The 12,907-nt window shown below is 38.6% G+C and overlaps 1 protein-coding gene and 1 pseudogene across 2 annotated transcripts; both read left to right on the top strand.

The window, feature by feature from the left end:
• The first annotated feature begins 3,856 nt into the window (after positions 1-3,856).
• Positions 3,857-7,071, top strand: LOC142540257 (wall-associated receptor kinase 2-like; annotated as a pseudogene).
• A 1,692-nt stretch (positions 7,072-8,763) lies between these two features.
• On the top strand, positions 8,764-12,898 carry LOC142540256 (dnaJ protein ERDJ3A-like). 2 transcript variants are annotated; one of them, XM_075646266.1, is made up of 7 exons: positions 8,764-9,111; positions 9,948-10,003; positions 10,130-10,203; positions 10,656-11,167; positions 11,248-11,589; positions 11,745-12,086; positions 12,212-12,898. In XM_075646266.1, the coding sequence occupies exons 1-7, from the start codon at positions 9,025-9,027 to the stop codon at positions 12,497-12,499; spliced, it is 1,701 nt and encodes a 566-aa protein (XP_075502381.1). In that variant the 5' UTR covers positions 8,764-9,024; the 3' UTR covers positions 12,500-12,898. The 2 variants fall into 2 exon arrangements, with proteins under 2 accessions (XP_075502381.1, XP_075502380.1); XM_075646265.1 differs by having other exon boundaries at positions 11,248-11,592.
• The last annotated feature ends 9 nt before the right edge of the window (positions 12,899-12,907 follow it).

Here is a 12,907-nt window from a genome sequence, read left to right as displayed (position 1 = left end):
AAAAATGAATTCGGATTCAATATTTCCATGTTAGCGATTTGATTTTTAATAAAACCAATATAGCAGCAAGAGCAGAAAGGTTAAAAACCCGGGTGAGATAAGGCCCCGACACCATATTGAAAGTCCGGGAGTTATGAGGCCCCGGTACATTCTCTTAAGCCCGGGAGGTATGAGGCCCCGGCATATTCTCTTAAGCCCGGGAGGTATGAAGCCCCGGCATCTTATTCTTGAAAGTCCGGGAGAGACGAGGCCCCGACATCTTATTAAAGCCCAGGAGGTATGAGGCCCCAGCACATTCTCTTAAGCCCGGGAGGTATGAGGCCCCGGCATCTTTTTCTTGAAAGTCCGGGAGAGACGAGGCCCCGGCATCTTATTTAAAGTCCGGGAGGTATGAAGCCCCGGCACATTCTCTTAAGCCTGGGAGGTATGAGGCCCCGACATCTTATTCTTGAAGGTCCGGGAGAGACGATGCCCCGACATCTTATTTAAAGTCCGGGAGTTACTGAGGTCCCGGCACATTCACTTAAGTCCGGGAGACATGAGGCCCCGGTTATTATCTAAAGTCCAGGGCTCCGTACACTGGCTCTGGGCTCCGCACCTCGACCACTCCAAGACCCAGGGATCCGTACCCTGGTTATTCTATAAGTCCAGGGATCCGCATCCTGGTTCGGGCTCTGCACCTCGACCACTCCAAGACTCAGGGCTCCGTACCCTGGTTATTCTATAAGCCCAGGGTTCTCAAACCTGGCTCGGGGCTCCACACCTCGACCATTCCCAAGTCCCGGGACATGTTCCGCGGCCCAAGGCTCCGCACCTTTGTTATTTATAAGCCCATGAATCTCAAACCTAGCTCGGGGCTCCGCACCTCGACCATTCCCAAGTCCCGGGACATGCTCCCCGGCCCAAGGCTCCGCACCTTGGTTATTTATAAGCCCAGGGTTCTCAAACCTGACTCGGGGCTCCGCACCTCGACCATTCCCAAGTCCCGGGACATGCTCCCCGGCCCAAGGCTCCGCACCTTGGTTATTTATAAGCCCAGGGTTCTCAAACCTGGCTCGGGGCTCCGCACCTCGACCATTCCCAAGTCCCAGGACATGCTCCCCGGCCCAAGGCTCCGCACCTTGGTTATTTATAAGCCCCAGGGTTCTCAAACCTGGCTCGGGGCTCCGCACCTCGACCATTCCCAAGTCCCGGGACATGCTCCCCGGCCCAAGGCTCCGCACCTTAGTTATTTATAAGCCCAGAGTTCTCAAACCTGGCTCGGGGCTCCGCACCTCGACCATTCCCAAGTCCCGGGACATGCTCTCTGGCCCAAGGCTCCGCACCTTGGTTATTTATAAGCCCAGGGTTCTCAAACCTGGCTCGGGGCTCCACACCTCGACCATTCCTAAGTCCGGGAGATATGAGGCCCTGACAATCTATTTTAAAGCCCGGGAGACATGAGGTCCCGACATCTTATACCTAAGTCCAGGAGATATGAGGCCCCGACATCTTATGCAAAGACCGGGAGACACGAGACCCCGGCCATTTTATCTCAAGTCCATAAGACACGAGACTCCGGTAGTTCATCCCATTTCTGGGAGACATGAAGCCCCCAATGCTTTTATAGAACAAGATTGATTATCTCTTTGGGAATCCAAGCATGACTGATCGGGACAGCGAGTATGACTCTAGCCCGACTATTTAAGGGATGGGTGATGATACCCTCATAAGAGCCCGGGTCATGGATGACCCGGAATATCAAATGGATTCCCAAATCCGAGTGAATCTGCAGATTGATTCTTCTGGAGCCGGGCATGTGCAAGCCCATGCTCTACTCCCCGGACAGTCAAAGGCCCGGGCTCTTGTATAAATCTCCCGGGAGGCATTCTTCCCGGGCACTTCGATAAGAGTGCCGCACTCGAGTGGTTCAGAAGATAAGATCTTGTCTCGAGAAGCGCACCTGACAGAATCCTATTGATGTGATTTGATGGGAGAAAGTAGGGTGGCGTGAAAGGAAGTGACAAGAATGCACTGAAAACAAGGTACCTACTACCTTTTCTCTTATAAATAGCAGGTATATAATTCATTTGGGAGACTTCGGTTTCCTCTTCTCTTCTCTTCTCTAGTTCTGGAGAATGATTCATTCAACAACACACATGTTAACACACATATTTACATCAGTAGCCTTTACTTTTATCTAAGCTACACTGGTTATCATCTTCAACCTGCTGACTTAAGCATCGGAGTGACTACGCCGGACACCCCTCCAGCGCCCATTCACGAGTTCCTTTCATTGTTTGCAGGTGTTAATCCAAGCTATTATATTCACTCAAATTCTCCAACGCTATAAATTATTGATTCGATCCAGTGGAGCACCGGACCCTACTCATCCATTTCACTAGGAATCGCATCACTCATAGTTGGATTATTCCTAAACTTGTTCGTGGACGTGATGTGGGTGTCTTAGTTGTCCTTTATCGGTTGGATAAAATCTCTGAGAGTTGCATATATGAGTTTGGTCAATCCTATCTTCTTGAATTAACTTTTGGGATTGAGTCAGGTTCAAATCACAATCTTAACAAATTTATATTATTTTAGACCAAAAAATAGATCAAGCAAAATGTTTAATAAATTCCAATAACCATATCGTCATGCTGCGTGAGGCGAGCTTTTTGACAAAAAAAAAACCTGCTTACGTTGTGGCGGCCTTTAATATGGAAATAAATAAATTGACCATAAATTCCAGATGTCAACTTTCCTGTCCCTTTCTCTTTTTTAACCCCCTTGATATAAATAATATAAAAAATGATATTTTGTGTAATATATATATATATATATATATATATATATATTTATATTTAAATCTAGCGATGTTCGAGTGGCCAACGGACATGAAAAGATACTAGCGTTGACCCAAGGTAATATTTATTAAATATTAATTATTTATTAAAATTTTGAAAATATCTTCTCATAAATATGCTCTCTTTTTTTTTTTTTAGATATAATGTTGAGAGAGATCAAATTTACGTCTATGAGATATACGTACAAAGTCCGGTCTCACAATATGTCCTTTTCAAAGCAAGGTAAATTAGTCTAAATTTTTAAAAATTAAATTTAAATTTGCATTCATTAATTTATCTTTAAAAATATATAAATTTTTGCACTCCTTGATCTAAAAAAATATTTTTGTATTCATCGTACTCGTATTTTTTCACGAAATCGTTACAAAACATTAAAAATATAATATTATTATATGATTTTTTGAGAACCAACCTGTTTCGTTCAATACGTGTCTTTGTCATTTATATATTTTTTTTTTGCAAAAATTCTAAATTATATTTATCGACTATAATCTCAAAATTCGCATGCATATATATCCGTGTGAATGAATGTGAAGTCTCCGTTGGCTACCAACGCATTGACTTGGTGAAGTAAACGCCCTAGGCTCACATGGCCAATTGGCAACGACAACTTGTGTAATTTCGAACCATTTTGTTTGTTTTTTTATTAAACATTGTTGTCTATGTCTTAATATCTTTTATATTATTAAACGAATTGAAATTATATCAAAACCATATTTTTTGTCAATTGATCCAGCTAGGGTATGGAATACACATTTTTTCTTCGAAATATGAATTTAAATTGTCTACTAATTGTGTATATATCTTTTTTTAATAAAAAAATATGTAAATCACTGGGATTGATTTTATGGCATATTACATAAATAATATTTTGATTTTAAAAATCAGACATAAAATATTTATGACACTAGATAAATGTGTTTTTAGTTAAATATATTTGATTTTTAAAAATGTAAGTGTCCGAATTGAAGTAGCAATACATTTTTGCTTTAAACTTACTTTAGCTGTGCATGACTTGCACGTCCACCATCCTCAAAGTCTACTCTTCTCGGTTGATTAACATCAAGTTCAAAATATCAAATACTAATTTCAAACATCGAATGCTATAATAATAACACTAATCATCTCTCTAGTACATCATTGTATCGGAATGGTGCTTGTGAGAGGAGCCTGGATTTGTCTCTGCGGTGTTTTACTGCTTCAATGCGCAGCCGCGGCCACCAGCTCCACCGTAGCGGACTTAGATGCAACGGATCCGGACACCGACACATCAGACATTTTAAAAGGAGCCGTCATCACGAAGCATGGCTGCCCAAGTAAATGCGGCGACTTGACTGTTCCTTACCCTTTTGGAGTCGGGAAAGGCAGCGGCTGCGGCCTTCAGGCAATATACGAGCTCAACTGCAGCGACGCTTTCGATCCACCTCGGGCGTATATTGGCAACATCCAAATCTATGAAATCTCCGACAACCAAATGCGAATCTCGAACGTCGTGGCGAAGAGATGCTACGATGAATACGGCGCAGTGGTCCAATCAAACACCGCCTCTTCCGACATCACCAACACGCCGTTCAGCTATTCGGAGCTGAACAAGTTCACGCTCATAGGCTGCGACGATTTGTCTCTAATCAGCGGCATTTCTGGCCATGTCTTCACCAGCGGATGCGTTTCACTTTGTTCGCAAGCAGAGGATGTGGCAATCGGCTCCTGCTCGGGAGTTGGGTGCAGCCAGACTTCGGTGCCCAAGGGATTCAAATACTATTTTACCCAGCTCTCAAGCCTTGGAAACCACACCGCCGTATTCTCTTTCGATCCATGCAGCTATTCTTTTCTTGGTGAGGCCAAAAGGTTCACTTTTCAAGGGGTTTCGGATTTCTCTGACCCAAATTTCGCTCAAATGGTCTCTTCCACCGTCCCGATCGTGGTCGATTGGGTGATCGGGAACTTGACTTGTGCTGACGTCAAGGATTCTCCAGATTACCTTTGCAAGGCTAATAGTACTTGCGTTGATTCGGATACAGTGTGGGCCGGCTATAGGTGCAGGTGTGAAGATGGATACGAAGGCAACCCATATCTGGAACCTTGCACAGGTTTTATAAATTACATTTCTTATAATGATGATAAACTTGATTGATTTAATGGTCTAAAACCAGAGTTCACGATGTTTTGTGACGACCTTTAATTTTGCAGATATTGACGAGTGTGCGGATCCGAGCAAGAACAATTGTGCGGAAAATAGTTGCATCAACACACCTGGAAATTTCAGATGTTCTTGTCCGAAAGGACAGACCGGAGATGGTAGACGGGACGGGGACGGTTGTTATGCTGTTAATTCACAGTTCCCTGTGCTCAAGGTGTCGTTAGGTAATTCGGTTCCAATGCTGATTCTATCTTGAAGTTGAATACTGGCGAGTGATAAATTTAAATTTTGGATTGCTGGTAAGGAAAACTTGTGAAATTTAAAACAATCGAAAAAATCTTTTGATGTTTTTTACCTCGTTCTTGGGAAAAAATGACACGGGTTGTTGAGACGATGCTTCAACCTTGGTAATTTCTTAACATTATTCAGCAGAAGATCCACTTTTAGCAGGTTTTAATCAAAACAATAATCAAGCGTCAGCTTCTGTATTGAAGCCAATTTATGCAGCTCAATCCGTCATTTTGTAATTTTCAAATGTTTTCTTGATATTTTGGAGAATAATGTGAATGTGCTATGTTTCATTTATCACAACACGACTTCCATTTTCCTGAAATGCAGGTATAGTATTCGGGTTTCTATCCTTGGTCATTGCTAGCAGCTTGGATATTGTTCAGCGTGAAGAAACGGAAACTCATAAAACAAAGGGAGAAATTCTTCCAGCAAAATGGAGGTTTCTTATTAAAGCAACAAATATCTTCCCGCGAAGGGTCAGTGGATTCCAGCAAAATATTCACGGTTGAAGATCTAGAGGAAGCCACCAACAATTATGCAGATGACAGAATCCTCGGCAGAGGCGGATACGGCACAGTCTACAAAGGAATCCTACCTGATAGTCGCATAGTTGCTATAAAAAAATCTCGAGTAATGGATGAAAGCCAAATAGAACAGTTCATAAATGAAGTGGTGATACTCACCCAAGTGAATCATCGTAATGTCGTCAAACTTTTGGGGTGTTGTTTGGAATCCGAAGTTCCTTTACTCGTCTACGAATATGTTTCGAATGGGACGCTTTACGAACACATACACCACAACAGGGGAATGACTTGGTTATCATGGGACAACCGTTTAAGAATCGCCTCAGAAGCAGCAGATGCCCTTTCATATCTTCACTCAGCAGCATCGATTCCTGTCTTCCACAGGGACGTAAAATCTGCCAACATCTTACTAGACGAAAACTACATTACCAAAATCTCGGACTTCGGGGCCTCCAGACTAGTCGCCCTGGATCAAACCGAAGTCACCACATTAGTCCAAGGCACACTAGGATACCTGGATCCCGAATACTTCCACACCAGCCAATTGACTGGAAAAAGCGACGTCTACAGTTTCGGGGTCGTGATGACGGAGCTTCTGACCGGGAAAAAACCAATCGACATGGAAAGAAGTCAAGAAGAACGGAACCTAACAACGCATTTCATAATGGCGATTAAAGAAAACAGACTGTTTCAGGTTCTTGATCCCCGAGTAATAAGAGAGGGTTCCCTGGAGCAGCTCCAGGCCGTCGCTGACTTGATAAAAAGATGTTTACACTTGAATGGCGAAGACAGGCCCACCATGAAAGAGGTGGCCAGGGAACTCGAAGGTTTGAGGAAGTTTAATCAGCATCCTTGGGCGCAACAACCGGAGATTCACGAAGAATCTGCGGGATTGATGAATAATGGTGCCGAATCAAACGATCTTTATGCGGCTTCAGCCAACCCTGCGGATCTTTACAGTATTCAAATGACTGCTTACAACAACAATACAGGTGATTTCTCTGGAATATTCAGTTTGGACAGCACCAGCCAAATGATGTTCCAACAGGTGAATCGGCCCCGGTGATTTTGGAGACATGCAATAAGTATGGAGCATACGTGAAGTTTTGTGAAATTTAGCTCTTATTTTTCTTTTATTTTTGGGTTTAAATAATTTTTCCGGAATTTGATTAAAGATAATTCCTGGAAATGTGTTTCATTGTACGTTATATATTGCAACGTATCGCTGGATTTATTGAAGCTTCTTTATTAATTAAACGTGTTTTATTATCAACACTTCGTTGTTATTTAAATTAGTTGAAATCGCAATTGTATTCTCACTAAAATACATCAATTTTATTTTACGTATAAATTATATATCCTTCAAATATGTTAAGTTGCTTGTTCTCTACTGATTTTCATGAAAATTCTTACGCCAATCAATGATGAATTGACGACCTTTTGAAAAATTATGTAAAAATTATGAAAAATATGTAAAAAATCTCTACAACATTCCAAATTGACCTTTTGTAATATTTTTTTATACAAATTATAGTTTCAAATGTTTTTATAATTATTTTCTTTAAAAAAAATTCGTGTATTTTAAATATTTAAAAATATTTGATTTAATAAAAAATATATAATCCAGAAACTCCAAAACATTCAAAATATACTCTTTTATTTATATTAATTTAAAATTTTAATTTTAATTTTTTTCAAAATTATATTTTCTTCACCTTAATTATTTTATTCGTTTATTTTTTTATTATTTAATTTGATTGTATATATCATTTAATTTGTGGAGTACTAACATTCCTATTTAATCAAAAAATTATGAAAATTTCTTTAAGAAAATAACGATGAAAAAATTAAAAACTATATTTTGCATAACTAATATTGAAAAAATGGTAAATTTTGAATGTTAGTGGAGATATTTGAATTACAAAAACTTTTTCTATTTTTTTTTAATGAATGAGTAATATGTTAGATAATGTACAAATGTTAAGGGTAGTTATTATTATTTTTACATTTATTTCATTTTTTTTTGTAATCTTGATAAATCTGACAGGAATGAAACGTGATTATCCCTTAATACTCAGAAAATAGTAATTTGCCGCAGTTTATAGTGCGATTAATAAAGATTGAAGTCGCCGGTATTTATTTCACTCAAGATTGGGTCTCTATACTGGAATGTTATTCTCGTAGCTTCAGGCCCCTAGATATTATATATCTATCATACTTATCGACGATCGATGAACTGATCGGATTAACCAACGAATTTTAGTTTCTGTCATTATGTATTAAACATAGACAAATAATAGAAACCACATTCATTTTCGAGATAATTATTAGTATTTTTAAGAGATTTATATTTTCTAGATTTTTCACACCGAGTGATCAATTACGATCAAGATAATATTTTTTTTAAAAAAAATTAAAAATCGGTGATTTTGTCCCTCTGAATTTGTGCATTTATATTTAATGTTAATAAAAAAATATATATAATTTTATACAAGTAATTGTCGAACTAGATAAATTATACAGACAACTCTCAAATTTTTTGGTTGGATTGACGAGTTTGTATAAATAAGACGTAGAATAATATTAAATAAAAATAATAGTATATTTGATTGATTATTAAATTCATGATGAGATGATGAATTATAATTTTATATTTTTTAAATAATTTAAAAATATAAATGATAAGATTATAATTTTGATTTAATATACATAAAATAATGAGAAAAAAATTTTTCGAATTGGATTATTAATTTTACGGTTAATGAGATCCTATATACGTGGGCACTACCCTCACTTCATTTCAACGGGTAAGATCTTGCCACACATACAATTTCAAAAAAAAAAGTGTGTCATATATATGCATAAACAAATTTTGGTCATCATCACTCTCATGGGGATAATGCCCACATGAATGAGATGAAATAAAGCTGATTTTACCAAGCGAAATAATGAAAGAAAGCGATGTGGTGTAATATATAGAGCAGCGCAGAAAGAATGAGCGGCCACACAACAACACGGGAATGCTGAAATCCTATTGGGCGAAACTCGTGGGAAAATTTGAAACTGCCACGTGTATCCCCACGCTCTAGATTCTTCTCGAACCCAATTCCTACCAAATCTATAAATTGCCTTTCCCGTAATTATTCTTCCTTGTTGCTCCTTAAACAAGCTTATAGAGGGAATTTTTTTGTGCGAAATTAGGTTTTTATTTATCTAGGATCGAAGCATGAAGGCTCGTTTTGGGCTGCTGATTATGGCCGCCGGATTGCTGCTAATGGTCTTTTGTGAATCGAAAAAGCTTGATCCTTACAAGGTAATGTTTCACGTGTTATTCGTACGTGTTGTTGTTGTAATTGTAATTATCTTATCCTTTTTTGCTTTTTTTGTTCTTGATTTGGAGAAGAGTGACTTAGGATTAGTTTCGGTGGAGTACCGAAAAATCATCCATGCTAGTTGTCATTCCTTGCGATTGAGACTATCTAAACAATCATGACAATGCAGCAAGTTCTTCGAAGAATTTGGTTGCATCGTTATGCGTGGAGAGAGATACAGTGAAGACCTCGACTTTTTCCTTTTATTTTGTGCGGAAGATGTTCTTACTTCTTCGAAATTTGAATGGTTATTTATCGATGAAGGGTTGGTTACACCCCTGTAGTGTTCCGTTGTTTTATTGAGAAGGCTTACACCCCTGTGTGCAAGTGTCCCGTTGTTTAATGGTGCCGTACCCGTATTTCTTTGTTTACGCGTGGGACTCTAGCTTTCTAGAAGGAGTCTAATGCTTATGCATAATGATGATGCAGAGAAAAGTTTCAAATTTTCCTTTGAAGAAAATATTTTTAATATCAGTTGCTTCAGTTTGCATATGCAGACAGATTTATAGTTAGATTTACCTATTTATTGCGAGACTAAGTTCTATGACATGCTGTTAAATCAACTTCCCGTTTGGAATAAATAAGACACTCGCTTTATCCATATTAAAATTAAAACTTAAAATTCTAGTTTATTATTATCTGAAGTACATGTGACAGTTTTGAAACAGCACAGAAAGTTGAGCATTATACTTCTTCCATCGAGAATTTCTTTTCATCACTTGATGGAGAACTTTTTTCCATTTTTTTTAACTTGAAACAAATTTATATGTTCTTTCAGGTACTCGGGGTTGATCGCAGCACAAGTCAACGCGAAATTCAGAAAGCTTTTCACAAGTAAGTGTCTGCTTTGGAATTTTGTGCTCTTTATTGTGTTTCGTTGGTCTTCTTGTTGATTATTATGGTCACATGGAAGTTTTATACTTCTTGGCTGATTTTTTGCATGTTAATGTGTTTTGTCAGACTATCACTCCAATATCATCCAGACAAAAACAAGAATAAGGGTGCCCAAGAGAAGTTTGCTGAGATTAATAACGGTACAACACTCTCATCTCCTTTGAGTTCCGCCAATTCGACGAATTCAGCTGCTACCGTTCAATATGAAAATAGAAATACAGTATTTTTAGAAGCCGTCCATGCTTTGGTGGGGTTAGCAAGGATTCATGGGGGCATAAAAATAAAAAATGCGTAGTGGGCTATTAGGCCAAACCTGTTTAAATAATGCAATAATAAATGCCATGAGCGTATTACAAACGAACCATGATACTGTTTTGTGTGTGTGTGTGTGTGTGTGATATCATTCAAAATGAAAACATTTCTGCTCTACTTTAGTCTCGCATAATGTCTAATAAGTTGTGGGTGGTGGTGCCTTTTGTTTTCATTTCCTTGTTTTCCCTGATACCTTTTCTTTTGGGTTCTATCTTCTATGGTCTGGTATATTCTTCTCTTGGTGAAATCTCTTGATCTTTGTTTATTTAATTTTTTCCAGCATATGATATATTATCTGACGAGCAGAAGAGGAAAAACTATGATCTTTTTGGGGATGAAAAAGGAAATCCTGGATTTGATGCTAGCACTTCTGGAGATCATGATGGATATACCTATTTCACTGGTGGCGAGCCCGGAGAAAGTGGGTTTAATTTTGGGCCAGGTGGACAGGGAGGTTCAAAGTCATTCTCATTTTCTTTTGGCGGTGATCCTGGTTATGGTGGGCAAAGCTCATTTGGTTTTGGTTTAAATGATATATTTTCCAATCTTTTTGGAGGTGGTAAGGGAGGAGGGAGTCAATTTGGTGGCTTCGGTAGTTCAAGTAGGTCTCAGTACGGAGGTCGGAATTCCGATAAGAGCATTTTATCTGTAAATTCAAAATTCTATAAGAAAGAAATAAATGATAGAGGGATGAGTTGGCTCTTGTTATTTTACTCTCCCGATCTCCAAGGGACACAATATTATGAATCTATTATAGAGGAGGTTGCCGCTCCACTGGTGGGAGCACTGAAGGTACAAGTTCATTTTCTATTCACATACTATTTATCTAGATAACATCAACTCATAGAATATGGAAATGTTAACATACACAGGTTGGAAGCGTAAACTGTGAATCTGAAGAAGCATCATTTTGCAAGGAGCTAGGTGTTCATTTACGCAGAGCTCCAAAGGTTTATGTTTATTCGTACTCAAAAGGTGAAAGTGGCTCTTTGGTCGAGTACAGTGGTGATTTAGATGTGAAAGGCTTAAAAAGTTTTTGTCGAGACAATTTGCCCAAATTTTCGAAGGGCGTTAACTTGAGTCAGTTCAAAGTTGCTGCTGAAGCTGTAACATTACCTAAAGTGATGCTTTTGTCTACGAAGAAAAGTACTCCTGTTATCTGGCGGGCACTTAGCGGCTTATACCACAAACGCTTTGCATTCTACAACGCAGAGGTAGTTTTAAGTGTGCCTCTCCTACAATACGAGGAATAGTTTTTTGTGGGTTTCGTGGGTGCTTACATTTTTCATGTCGTGGTACACCAAACTTGGATTTATGTTTGATGTTTGCTTTATAAAATGAAACTAATGATCATCTTGAATATTTATAGGTTCACGATTCTGATCCTTCTGTGAGGGCGCTAGGGGTCAATTCACTTCCAGCTATCATTGGCTGGCTATCAAATGGTGAGAAAGTGATTCTCAAATCTGGGATATCCGTGAAAGATTTAAAATCTGCTGTTCAAGACCTCAGTGGCCTACTTGAAAATTTTGAGAAGAAAAACAAGGTTGCTTCAACCAAAACAAACCATCCTGAATCAGGAGATAATCACATACCCTTGCTCACAGGATCAAACTTTCATGATGTATGTGGAGATGGATCTCCCGTCTGCTTAATTGTTGCTTTTAGGTCATCCAAATCAAGGGACAACCTTCAAACAATTTTAAAATCTGTAAGTAAGAATTTTTTTACTAACGAGTGTAACGACTTATGATGTTAAGAATAACCTATATTTATTCTGTGATGATGTAATAGAAGCAGCAATCTCACTGTCTTTATCTTTGCTTGGTCTTTTAGGTGTCTCAAAAATCATTCTCCAGAAAACAGACTGGAGTCTCTGGTCCGAGGACTTCAATTTCCTACTCTCTCCTTGATGCTACCAAGCACCAATCATTCTTAAATGCTTTCGAGAAATCAGGTTTCAAGTCATCACAAAAGTTCTTGGTGGCCTACAAACCAAAGAGAGGAACATTTGCTACATTTCAAGGTGACATAACTGAAGAAGCAGTCGAGAATTTTATAATTTCGATACTGAACGCTGATGTGCAGTTTACCAAGACAAAGCAAAAGCCTACTCTAAAATGAAAACCAAAATCCTTGTCACATGGCTAGCAAATTCTGTCGACCACATTCATAACGCGAAGATGCCCGCCCCTCTATCTTTTTGTGCTTACGCTGGGCATGTAAAATGTATACAAGGAGTGAGGCGAAGAGGGAAAGGTAGAAAGATGGACTTTGAAGAATTTGAGAGTATTAATAGCTATTTTCTTGCAATCTTTGAGATTGTATCGTGTTTTTTTAGACACGGAATATGTGAAGGATATAGTAATTAGAGTACATCTTCTTTTGTAGTTTTCCATGAATGATAGAAAGTCCACAGATAATTTATCTGATAAACAACTAGTTATGCTGATGTTGTGAATATAAAATGTAAATGCAGATGAGATGATTGGAGGTTTATTTCAACTACAAGTTTAAATTCGATTTTTTTTT

Source organism: Primulina tabacum, chromosome 3, assembly GCF_025594145.1.
Source record: "Primulina tabacum isolate GXHZ01 chromosome 3, ASM2559414v2, whole genome shotgun sequence".
Classification (NCBI taxonomy): Eukaryota; Viridiplantae; Streptophyta; class Magnoliopsida; order Lamiales; family Gesneriaceae; genus Primulina; species Primulina tabacum.
The sequence above is the reverse complement of the archived record's forward strand: the minus strand, read 5'-3'. Positions and strand labels throughout refer to the sequence as shown.